The 13621-nt window shown below is 42.3% G+C and overlaps 1 protein-coding gene across 1 annotated transcript in view; it reads right to left on the bottom strand.

Annotated features, from left to right (window-relative positions):
• Positions 1-3657: 3657 nt before the first annotated feature.
• Positions 3658-13621, bottom strand: part of MAK (male germ cell associated kinase) — a 63263-nt gene continuing 53299 nt past the window's right edge. Inside the window, exon 14 of the mRNA XM_075532349.1 lies at positions 3658-5150. Coding sequence (XP_075388464.1) covers positions 4996-5150 — 155 coding nt within the window. The 3' untranslated portion in view covers positions 3658-4995. The remainder of the gene's footprint in view (positions 5151-13621) is intronic.

Raw genomic sequence — 13621 nt, forward strand, 5'->3', positions numbered from 1 at the left:
ATGTATCTTGCTCCATGGTCAATGAAAATCAAAAGTTGGAAAAGCACTTATGTGAATAGTTAACCACCATTTTCTGAAATAACCAATATATTTCAATTATTAGGAACTATCCTGAACTTAGTATGGGATGTAGTCAAAGTCAGAGAAGACATAGGGAGAATATTCCTTTTATGGAGAAGGTTAGCCCTCCATATAAGCCTGGTAAGTTAATATATCTTTTTTTTTTTTTTAGCAATTTATTAGGGGCTCATACAACTCTTATCACAGTTCATACATATACATACATCAATTGTATAAAGCACATCTGTACATTCTTTGCCCCAATCATTTTTTTTCTCCTCTTTTCTTTTTTTACATTTTATTAGGGACTCATACAACTCTTATCACAATCCATACATATACATACATCAATTGTATAAAGCACACCCATACATTCTTTGCCCTGATCATTTTCAAAGCATTTGCTCTCCACTTAAGCCCTTTGCATCAGGTCCTCTTTTTTTTCCCCCTCCCTCCCTGATCCCCCCTCCCTCATGAGCCCTTGATAATTTATAGATTGTTATTTTGTCATATCTTGCCCTATCCGGAGTCTCCCTTCCCCCCCTTCTCTGCCATCCATCTCCCAGGGAGGAGGTCACATGTGGATCCTTGTAATCAGGTCCCCCTTTCCAACCCACTCACCCTCCACTCTCCCAGCATCGCCCCTCACACCCTTGGTCCTGAAGGTATCATCCACCCTGGATTCCCTGTGCCTCCAGCTCCCATATGCACCAGTGTACAACCTCTGCTCTATCCAGTCCTGCAAGGTAGAATTCGAATCATGGTAGTTGGCGAGAGGAAGCATCCAGGATCTGGCTGTGTTCTTCATGGTACTATATCGCACCCTGACTGACCCATCTCCTCTCCAGTGGCCGACAAATGGGCCTTGGGTCTCCACTCTGCACTTCCCCCTTCATTCACTATGGTATATATATATATATATATATATATATATATATATATATATATATATATATATATATATATATATATAATTTATTTATTTATTTATTTATTTATTTTGCATGATGCCTTATACCTGGTCCCTTTGGCACCTCATGATCACACAGGCTGGTGTGCTTCTTCCATGTGGACTTTATTGCTTCTGAGCTAGATGGCCGCTTGTTCACCTTTAAGCCTTTACGACCCCAGACACTATCTCTTTCGATAGCCGGGCACCATCAGCTTTCTTCACCACATTTACTTATGCACCCGTTTGTCTTCGGTGATGGAGGTGTGCAGCCAATGATAGGATTTTTTGTTCTTTGATGCCTGATAACTGATCCCTTCGGGACCACGCAATCACACAGGCTGGTGTGTTCTTCCATATGGGCTTTGTTGCTTCTGAGCTAGATGGCCGCTTGTTCATCTTCAAGCCTTTAAGACCCCAGATGCTATCTCTTTTGATAGCCGGACACCATCAGCTTTCTTCACATTTACTTGTTCACCCGCTTTGGCTTCAGCAGTTGTGTCGGGAGCGAAGTTAATATATCTTGTTGAATAATTCTACGTGGAAAATATTGATGTAAGCAATTTCAACTCATGCTGAACTGACTACATTTGTTCATTAATTTTTTGGTGTCATTCTTCTATATTGTGCGTTCAATTCTTCTGTTCATTCAAATCTTCCCTGGTGTAAAGATTTTCATCAATAGGAACAGCGTCAATGGCTCCATTTTTTCTGTTCCTCCCGTTATCCTCTTCCAGATAACTTCTTCCCGTTTTATGCCCTACCTCTGAAAACTCCTTACATTTTCTTTTTCTTTAGGTGCTGACTCTTTCAAGACTGACTACCGCAATGTCTGCCTCACCAACAGCTCTTGAAATGTACGGGTTTATATATATCATTCGTGTTCCCAGATTCACCAGCCTCACCACCACCTTTTCCCTGCGTGTAGTAGGTATCATGTTTCATCGTCATCATCAACCGGGTCGGGGTTGGACACCTCGCGCCCAATGATCACTAGTGCTTTCCCTGCATTCAAGTCTGCTTTTCTCCTTTCCTTATCTTTCCCAAGTTTACCAAGCTTTATCTTTTTTGTTCTTTCCCAGTGCAAGAAAACATTCTAGAGTGGGTTTGGTAACATTTGGACCTATGGAAGAATGGTTTCAGTGGAATTTCTTTATCTTTTTTCAGCCCAAATCCAGGAGGTTTTGTGCTGATGAGGCATGCACCCATCACCCCCTCCAGGCATGTCCTAAACTAGCCGTACTTGTTTCCAACCTGTCTCAGTAGCTTCATGGAAATGCTTGCACGGTTTGGTTTTGTTGCTGTTGTTTTCCCATCTAACTGTGTTTTCTCATTATCCATGGTACCTTTCCTGAGTGCTGTATCTCTTGTATCAACGTAAACACCTTATTTTTCACATTTTCTCGAGTCATGAGATAGTTTACATCCTCCCCTTTAGTGCCTCTTGGCCTGCAGAGGGGACACACCACAGACTTCAAATCCGTGCCTGTACTGGCATCTACAGGCTCCACGGTTCATTTATCTCCTGTGCTTTTCCTTGCCACCTTCAATTTCCTTTCAGCTTCATTTTGTACCACCTCCATGGATTCTGTTGACCACATTTGAAGTTGATAAACATATCAGTCTTTGTTTAAATACTGACTGGTTAGAGTTGTATACTGGCGTCAAATTGACCAGGGTTGGTCTGGGGCAGTTAGATTTGATGTCAGCTTGCACTCGGGTAAGGGTGAGGTACAATCCGTCAATCCTGTCACGGCCCGCTGATGCCGCCTGGTAGGTCTGGCCATTTTATGAGACACCAGGGACCCCATCTTTCTCTTTGTCCCTTTGCCTTCCTGCCTACTAGGAACCCTGCCTGCCTCGTGGTGGGCCCCATGTGGACCTCCCAAGCCTATCGGTGCTCTGTCATGTTTGCACGGGTCTTGGATCCACGAGACGGCACCACCAGCCTGTGATCTCCCTGCTTCTCACTTCACCTTTCTACATCAGTGGCCTGCAGTTATGTTAGAATTGGACTTACATACTTGAGAGTTGGATTGGGCTGGGATGATCTCCTTGATATGAAATTACTTTTTTAGATGAAGTTCTTGTACACAGACGAGTATCACTGGTTTCATTAGACAACCCAGCCTAACACACATCATAGCAATGTTACCCCAAACACCAAAAACTAAACCCACTCCCATCAATTCCAACTCATCGTGACCCTAAAGGGCAAAACAGAAGTGCTCCAAAGCTTTCCCAAGACAGTCCTTTACAGACAGACAGCCTTCTTTCTGCTGAGCATAGCTGGTGGGTTTACACCGCCCACCGTGCAGTGAGCAGCTCAACACCTAACTCACATAGCTATCGGCGCCTTTATCAAGAGACAACTATGGTCATTATGTCCTCCCCTATTGTCCACGTTAGCAAGGTAAACAACACAGAAATGTTTCACACCTAGTTTAGCATAAATTGCTACAGCTCTGCACAAATACACGTAGCTACTTGTAAGGTTTTTCTTAAAGACATCCTTAGTGATAGACTCTTGGGAGTAGAAAGCTTAAAATGTAAAGAAAACACACTAGTGAACCGCATTTGTTTTAATATCTATTCATTTTTTTCAGCAACAGAAAATATTTTAGCTTTGAAACATCAATGCAAACTATACAAGTACACATCACCATAAAGATTAAACTTGTGGCATGTTTCCATCAAAATAAATTACAGAGTTTAACATATTTTTCAACAAGGTGAGTGGAAATTCCTGTAGCAAAAATACCGTATTATTATCTAGAATGTGCCTTTGGATAATGCTCTCAAGATGACACGAGCTCCATCGGTATTTGTTACAAAGTCAAACAATATGTGAAAATATCAGCAGTTGATAACATTATTCTTCTTTAAAAAGAATATTCAGTACTAATAATGTCCAGTCCCTGAAAATGGCAGGCTTAAATAGAATAGTTGTAAATTCAAAATATCTATTATAAATAATTACCAATCTGGAAATAAAGCTAAGGGGGAGTGGGCGGGGATGGGAACTGTCCTAAGTGAAACCATTGCCATTGCGACTGAACACACCTGCTCCTCAGAGCCAATATCAAGGCCAAGGCAAGGTCCGTGCCCTGCAGCAGCAGCAAGAGTTTGTTTGGGGGACAGCTCATGCACACCATCAAGCATGCGGCTATTTTGAAAGTCTGATGGACAAATGTCCTACACAATTTCCCAAAGTTCCTCCATGTCATGAAGAGAAGAAAAGCTGCCCTTGGCTAACTGTGGAGTCCTCAAACCAGTGGATGTTAGAGTCACCAGGAGTTAACTTTTATTGGTCAATGGCAAACCATAGACTTTCTCACCTAAAATCAGATTGTGTAGTCTGGTATTCCCGAGGGTAAAAAATAATTTTTTTTCTAAGAAAGCCATTCTGCTCGATTAGAATTACCATTGTTTCCATGGTTTCAAAGTAGAAACACAGGGGATAAATTACAATGTCTGCCACTGCCAAAGTGGTAGAGCCACAGCCAAATCTGAACCTCACTGACAGCACGGAGGTCTCTCCTGGGAGCTATGACGAAAATGCCACAGAACCAAACTTCTGAAGCCAACTGCTCCAGAATGAGGGCACAATGAGCAATTTAGGCAAATATGCAACAAATGAACACCCAAACTCACGGAACAGCTTTCTGGAGGCATGGTTTTAAAAAAGAGTTTCTTATCACATTTACTATTAATTTGTAGATCAAATACTTGATACTTTGGCAAATAGTTTATTTAATACTTTGTAAAGTCCTATCCATGTATCAGCACGTGGGCAATGATGCTAAGAAAATCCACTTCATTGCTGGGCAGGAAAGAAAATAGGAGATGAGTTTTGCTCTTTGAAATATCCACGGGAGCGTATTTCTTCCAGAGCGCGGTAGACAGAGACACCTGGAGACTTTTACCAAGGGGGGTGCCTGGCACACACTGTGAGACAATGCTTGGGACTCCACATCAGCACCCTCCTACCGATGGCCCCCGTACTTGGCCATCCAGTCTGTTCTTCCGTGCACAGAGTGAAGCGGCTGCGCACGGGTCACGAGGCTCAGAGGTTTTGACGTGGGATGGGAAGTAGGTCCTGAAAATTGCCCCCGACCAGTCTTCATGGTCCAGGCATATTCTGAAAGAAACCAGAATCAGGAATTAGAAGTTTGTTCATTTGACGATCAAATTCAACATGAGAAAGATGAATCCTGTGATTTCGTGGGGGACAGTTTGACTTTATCAACTCTGGTCTCTGAGGGTTTTCTTATTTTATTTTTCATTATGGCAACATTAATTAGGAATCGCGGGAGGTCAAGGGTCAATATTTCTGGCTAGTGGTTCTGACTGTTACCACTTCTGATCCGAGTTCACCGGAAACCACGTGGAGCTGTAACACTAAAAGGAAGGGCCAGGGAAGAGCTGTTGATTCAAATTCAGTGGGCAACACCCCCAGTGTGAAGGACTTTCTAAAGCCCATGGCTAAATCTGATGATATGCAAAACGGGCATCACCACTCAGAAGCTGCATTAGTAACTGTGAGTGGCATACAGCTCATGGTGCTACCAAGTGAGGTTCTATGAGAGCCCTCCCTTTTCAGAACGCAGAGGTGGTTTCTTAATAGTCAAGACATGTACTTCTTACTGGGAACATAACACACGGAAACACAACAGGAACATGTGCGTCCTAGCATCTTTCGTCACTGGGTGGTTCTATTCTTCCTTTTAGCTGACTCTTGGTAAAAATTTTCTGAATTTCCTAACTATTTGTCCTTACCTAAAAAAGTTACAAGGTGAAAGTGACTGACCATTTCAAAAGTCAAAAGAGTCCACTATTCTACAGAGAGGGCAGCTGTCTTTCATTGTCCCTCCTACACGCTCTTCAATTGGGACAGAGAGCTGGATGTCACAGGTATTCGAAAGAGGGATGCTAGACGTTTCCATTTGGGATTTAACGATCTTTTTACATTGTGCTGTTTCCATCATTCTTGACTTAAATGCTCAAAGGCGAAGTGGAATGAGTAGGACCATCTTGTACCGTGTTGGAATTAGGTGCCGGTGAGATTGTTCTGACTCGGTGATCCAATGTTCAACAGAACAAAAGCCTGCCGAGTCCTTGACAGCCTCACAAATGTGACGCTTGAGCCCACGTTGCAGCCACTGTCAATCATAATATGGACAGTCCTCCCCTTTCTTGACACTGACCCTCTGCTTTGCCCAGCATGTTCTCCTCCGGGGATTGGCCACTCCGGATGACCTGTTCCAAGTATGTGAGACAAGGCCTCGCTAGCCTCACTTTTAAAGAGATCTTTTATAGCACTCTGCCCTATGCACTGCCTCATTTGATCTCCTCGATGGGCGCTGACTGTGGATCTGAGTAAAATGAAATCCGTAACAACTTCAATTCTTTCCTCCATTTATCATGTTTCTTATTGGTCCTGTTGTGAGGATTTTTGCTTTAAGCTGAGGTAAGTGATGCACTGATTTACTTGATATGGCTCTTTTAGCCATAGTCTTTGTACCGCCCATCAAACACCCGGGTGGGGCCATAAAGACTGGGTGTATTGCTTGTAAGAGAACCTGGGGAAGATGCTGATTGAATTATATGATTCAGTTGTGAGTAACTGTTAACGCGGTTAACTGTGATTATAGAAATTTGGAACTCTGTGGGGATTGGTGACTTTTGTCATCCTGCTGGATATAAAATGAGCATCATAGAAGCAGGAATGAGAGGATCTGACTATCAATAACGAGTCAAGCATAGGGCCCTTTGGACTCTGAGATCCCTGTATGCTGAACCTCCTTGTCTAGGACAGTGGTTCTTAACCTGTGGGTTGCGACCCCTTTGGGGGTCGAACGACTCTTTCACAGGGGTCACCTAATACATCTTGCATATCAGGTATTTACATTACGGTTCATAACAGTAGAAAAATTAGTTAGGAAGTAGCAACGAAAATATTTTATGGTTGGGGATCACCACAACACGAGGAACTGTATTAAAGGGTCACAGCATTAGGAAGGTTGAGAACCACTGGTTTAGGAGACAGAGGGTTCTGACATCCAAAGAGCAGCAGTAGAACCAAGCGCCAGAGCACAAGGCAGAGATGTGGACTTCTCTGACCATGGAATGAACATCTTTTTGTAGAGTGGGTTTCCTCCAGGCACTAAACTGGAGGAGCTAATTTGCTGACCCATGGAGCTAGAGCCTTTAGGCTAAGGCTTATGGCATGTCCTTTGGGAATTTATCAACAGTGCTAAAAGTGCTTTGTAATATTGTCTAAGTAGGGCAGAGGGCAAGGAACTGCATGGCTGAGAGAGCAAGGACCAGAGAGAGATGTAACTGCTGGCATGGCTGAGAAAAGGCTGTCTTGAATGAAGAACTGCAGTCTGAGAATTTCTGACCCTGAACTGTAACTTGTTAAATTCCCCAGTAAACCTCATAACTGTAATACTCTCTAGGGTCTGTGTGGCTGTTGTAATGAATGATCAAAGCCAGCAGAGAAGTAGAGTGCGCCACGGAGTGAAGGCTGGTATTAGAACTGAAGTAGGCTGGATGGTAGAGGCATTATCTGACTTCCTCCTTGTAAGAATTAGCCTTTGGCCGAGTTGAGTTTCATTCTGAAGTCTCCTTGTACAGTCAAGACGACGACGGATGCTGCCTCTACACCAGTTTTCTAATGTGTAATGTGGACATTGAAGGCTGGAGTCATTGATCTTTATCGGTAAGTGCTTCAGGTCTTCAGTTTCAGAAAGCAAGACTGCCATCTGCATATCACATGTTGTAAATCAGTCTTCCTCCATCCTGATGCCAATTTCCTCTTCATACACTCCAGCTTCTTGGATTATTTTTTTTCTTTCTTCTTGGATATTTGCTCAGCACACAGATGGAGTAAGTATGGTGGTAGGATACAATGCTGATAGACACCTTTTCTGATTTTTAACCTTGTTTTTCAAGCAACTACCTCTTGATCTATGTACAGGTATGCGTGAATACATAATTAAGCGTTCCGCAATTCTCGTTTTTGAGGATGTTATCGTTAATTTGTTGTCCACACAGCTGAATACCTTTGCAGTTAGTAAAACACAAGTAAACATCTTTCTGGCATTCTCTGCTTTCAGCTAAGATCCATCTGACAGCAGCAATGATACCCATTCCACATTCTCTTCTGAATCCAGCTTAGGTTTCTGGCAACTCCCTGTTGATGCACTGCCTTCAGCCATAAAATGATCATCAGCAAAACTGTACCTGCATGGCACACTGGTTATTTTCTTCTATAATATCCACGTCTGTTGAGCCACATTTCTTTGTAATGGGTAAAAATATGGATCTCTTCCAGTCAACCAGCCAGGTAGCTGTCTTCCATGTTTTTTTGGCACAGATTAGTGCGTACATCCAGTGTTCAATATTTCAATAGCATTCCATTAATTCCTAGGCATTTTACACCAATGCCTCAAGTGAAGCTTGGGTTCCCCCATTCAAGGCCACCAGCTTTTGATCATAAGCTACCTCTTGAAATGGTTGAACATCAACCGATTCTTTTTGGTGCAGTGGTTTTGTGTAGTCTTTCCATCTTCTTTTGATACTTCCTGCATGACCCAATACTTTACTCGTAGAATCCTTCAATATTTCAACTCAAGGCTTGAATTCTTTTAGTTCTTTCAGCTTGAGAAATGCTGAGCATGTGTGTTAGTCTGGGTTAACTAGAGAAACTAATTCATAGACACTTATATAAGAGTAAGAGAGAATTTTGTGTCAAAGAGCAATTGTATATTAAGAAAACATCCCAGTCCAGGTCAAGTCCATAAGTCCATTATTAGCCCATATGTTTGATACCAGTCTATAAATTCCTCTTCAAACCCATGCAACACATGCATTGGGTGGAAAGTCTTGTGGATGCAGTGGCAGTGGCAGCATCTCAGCACTGGTAGGGGTTTCCATGTGGCTCCTACAGCTCCAGGGCTCTAGCTCCATCAGCATAGTTCCATGTGGCTTGTCAGCAGGAAGATGAAGCAGTGTATCTGGCTTGCAGTGAGCTATTAATCTCTCCTTCAAACCTCCAAATGAGGTCATCAAGTTGTGACCTGATTGACAGGCTAGACTCCATACTTTGCAAGTTGACAGGAGATTAAGTAACTTCCCTTTTGGTTTTCTAACTCCAGGTCTTCATACATTTCATTATAACACATTTTACTTGGTCTTAGTTGTCCTTTACATTTTTCTGTTCATCTCTTTTATATTATTCTTTCTTCAAGTTGCTTTTATTACTTTATGTTCAAGAGATGGTTTCAGAATCTCTTCTGATGGCCACTTGGGTCTTTCCTTTCTTTCTTGGCTTTTTATTGACCTTTTGTTTTCTCCACGTATGGTGTTCTTGCTGTCATCCCACAACTCTCGTCTTCAATCACTGGTATTCACTGCATCAGATCTGCTCTTGAAATGGTCTCTAAATTCATGTGGAATACATGCTTTGCCTTTTGTAGACTTATTTCCCCAGAGCTTCAACCTGAATCTGCAGATGAGGAGACGATGGTCTGTTCCACAGCCAGTCCCTGGCCTTGTTTGGGCTGATAGAAAACTGAGTTCCTCCATCATCTCTCCTCCCAGATGTAGTCTATTGCATTCCTGTGTATTCCGGCTGATTAATAGCATTATTCAAGTTGGGGGAGGGGTGGTATTTGCAGTGAAGTTGTTGGTGTTGCAAAATTCTACCATGGGATCTTCAGCTTTGCTTTTATTGCCAAGGCCCTATTTCCAACTACTGATCCTTCCTCTGTTTCCAATTTTTGCATTCCAATCAATGCTCAGGTTGAAGAATTTGGTAGTATTCTTCAAATTCTTCTCATTGGCTTTAGTAGTTGGTGCTAAATTTGAATAATAGCCATATTAACTGACCTTCCTTGTAGACTTAAAGGCATTATCCTATTACAGACAGCATTCTGATTGAAAATATATCTTGAAATAATCTTTTTGAAAATGAGTGTCATTCCCCTTCAATCTGTCAATCCCAATAAACCATGTAGTTGTCTGATTCAAAATGGCCAATACGAGTCCATTTCAGTTCACTAATACATAGGCAATTTCTCTTTATGCATTTTATTTACCCTAGGTTCACATTTAGTTCATTTCATATTCAAGTATTGAAATGTGCAACAGTTCATTCTCATCTCGAGTCATGCCACATCAGCAAGTAAAGGTCCTGAAGAGCTTTGTTCCATCCATGTCATTGAGGCTGACTCTTCTGAGGTGGTAACTCTTCCCCATTGAACTTTGAATGCCTTTCAACTACCATTGTATCGCATAATATTTGCCTGCTATTCATAAGGTTTTCAGCGGCTAATTTTTCAGAAGTGGGACAGTTATTCCCTCTGGAAAGTCAGTCTTTGTCCTATAGGATCACTATGAGTTGGCATCAACTCGATGGCAGCTGTTATTTTTAGACTGTCTTACTCTGGAAGCTCTACTGAAACCTGTCCACCTTAGATGAACCTGCTGGTACTTGAAATACTAGTACTTAGCTTCCAGCATTACAGCAAAGCACAGTTGGGACGAGTGGTAGATATTTAACTTGTTATACCACATTTCCTTGCACACTTCCCCAGTTGCGTTTTCTTATATTTTTACGTTAACACTGAAATGTAGGAGGGAATTATGAGGACACGTGGGTCCCGCCGTGCTGCTACCTTGGTTTAAAGCCAGTAAGGAAAACTCGAGCTGGGTCAGCAGTAGGAGCAGCAGATAGCTACTGTCAAAATGCTCTGATTTAGTTTGGAGTAGCATGATTTGAAAGATTACTGCATTCCACTCTCCTAGGCCTGACATCCTCAGGTAAGGCCACACAAAAGCTACATCACAATGGCAGGGATGATGTGTCCAGAGGACCTGTTAAAAGACGCCATGTTTTCCAGGCACAGCCCCTTAGTCATAGCTTGTTGGACCAGACACAGCAGCACCTTGTTAAAGTAGCTGTCTCACATCAGGTCTCAAAGCCAACCTGGTCAAGGGGGGTATGGGTGGAGGAAGTTGGAGGCAATGAGTCCTGAGACAAGGCTGAAAAGGAGAAGGATGAAGCTACTGGGAGGGGTTGCTGGTATGGAGAAGCAAGGGCTTGAGAGTAACAGAAGCTTTCTACAGATAGTCTAAGGTTAGTGCTAAATAGAGTCACAAGGACACTGTCCAGGAATGCATCCATAAATGCTTTATGTATGTAAGTTAGTAATTGAGTGAAGGTTTGCATAGCAGATGCTCAGTTTTACATTCAGCAATTCATACACATTTTATTTCAACTCATCCACCGCGATCCCCTCCTTTCTGAACCCTCTAAGTTGTCCTTGGCTAAATGCTGCCCTTTTCATCTTAGCCAGTTTATTACGCGACAGTGAGCATACCCCACTACTGCCACTGTTCCCTCCATAGGCCTGTCGATTTGGTTGAAAATTAAGCCAAAGGAGTTAAAGTTGAATTCCAGACATGAAGGGTGACTAAGGGCCATTGTCTTGGAGTTTCCACCAGTCTTTATGCAATCTGTAAGTCTAGTCTCTCTTTTTTTTAAGTGTAGTCTCTTTTATGATTTTGAGTTTTGTTCCACATTCCTCTTCCACTCTATATGCACCCTTCTCATGTGATTCTTTTCAAAGCAGTTGGAAGTGGTGGCAGGGTACCATCCAGTTCTTCGCATTTCGGGAGACTAATGTTGATTTGGTCCATTAATTTCATGTATTTTAAAGCATATCCTTGAAGAATCATGGTGTCAAGGGTCTTAGTTGGCGGTAGTGTCCACATGGAGGCACCTTTCCCAGAAATCATACCGTTTTAAGGTTCAGACCCTCTTGGTAAGTAGCAGACATGAGATCCCTGGCAGAGGCCGAGCTTCCTTTTAGCCTTCGCCGGACACCCCATTCCCTGCCCTGCTGCCAAGCGCATGGCAACAAGCCCGGCAACGCTAGCGGCACCTGCATTCTTAACACCGCGTTTGTCTCATTGAGGCTTTTAAGCCCTCATTAAAAAAACATTTGCCAAAATTAAGGACTTTGCCTTCAATAATGGATTTAATTGAACCCAAACAATATTAGGGGGCTTCAAAAAGTTTGGAGAAATAGCAAATGAAAAGATAATGGGTAATGAGCGGTCTTGTAATACTCTTAGCAAAATCTAAAGCTTCTGAAAAATGGGAGTCCCGATAGCCTTAGGATGAGTAGGGGCAAATACATGCATATGCAGAGTGCTTACAACAGAGCCCCGATTCTAAAGGGCGGCTATGTGAAGGGGTCACGCCTTTACCGTGTGAGTTTCCCAGCATTAGGAAGTTTGTATGAAAGACTGCACGGGGAGGGAAGAGGACACCAATAATTTGACTTTGTTTCTCAACAGGAAGGAAGGAAGGTAAAAAGGAAGAAGGATGAAGAGGGAAACTGCCAGGAAGGGGAAATAGTTGAGTAAATATGGTAAATACAGTAATGACCTGGTTTTATTTTCTGATGGGAAACTGCCACACAAGTAGGGCTGGTAGACCCGGCTCTCACAGAACAGTGTTCCTAAGGATTTGCCTTTACCACTTGAGATAGTTACCGCGGTTAATAGTTACTTCTTTTTTTGTTACCTTTCCTCCTATCACCATCTGTAGAAAAAGCTGATATGCAGAGTAAATGAAGAGATGGAAATAATAAGAAAGCATTTACTTACAGAAAAAAAACAGGAATATGCATGCTAATCTGGCAGAATAATTAATACATGCAAGCCTTCAATATCTTACAAATATATACACATGTATTTGTAATAGATACAATAGTACATTACATATACATATTGAAAACGTGCTTCTCAAGTTCTAAGAGCAGATACCCAGATAAAACAACTTGAAACAGTCTGATTGTCGGCTTTTATATTAAAAATTGCTATTAAGTCACAGTGAATGGTTCTTTGGAAGCCTGACTCAAAAACATTTGAAGCTTTAAAAAAATATCTGAAGCTTTATAAAAATTACTGCTGTGCATAAAATGTTTAATTAACATTTTGTATTTCAACAGATATAATGAAGCAATTCTTTTCATAGTCAAATTTATCGACTACCTCTCATACACGCAGTTAGACTGAGATAATAAGCCCCAGGGGGCATGGGGCACAAATGGTCACCATGCTCAGCTGCTGACCGAAAGGCTGGAGGTTTAGTCTACCCAGGAATACCTTGGAAGAAAGGCCTGGCAATCTACTTCAGAAAACTCAGCCATTGAAACTCCTAGGAAGCAGAGAATTGCTCTGACGTCCATGGGCTTGCCAGTAGTTAGTACCGACCCAACTGGCTGCTGTGGAAAGAAATTTCAACTCACAGAACTCCAGTGCTCCTTTACATGGTTAGCTCCCAGTGAGCGAACCTGAGTGGCTGGCGAGTCAAGCCAGGGGCTGTTAGGTCCCGATTAGCATAGGCTGTGAAAGAAACTTCTGCTGGGAACTTTTCCAAGTATCATTAACCAAATCTCTGAGGATCTGCCTTAATGCTTTGTTTTAGGTGATCTAATAAAAATATCTGCTTTAGATGAAAATGATTTAGAGAATATTCATAATCAGATATGATCGTCACCTTGATTTCAAGAGGCTAGCTTTTCAAGCCTCTCT

The sequence above is a fragment of the Tenrec ecaudatus genome, chromosome 1 (assembly GCF_050624435.1).
Source record: "Tenrec ecaudatus isolate mTenEca1 chromosome 1, mTenEca1.hap1, whole genome shotgun sequence".
NCBI lineage: Eukaryota > Metazoa > Chordata > Mammalia > Afrosoricida > Tenrecidae > Tenrec > Tenrec ecaudatus.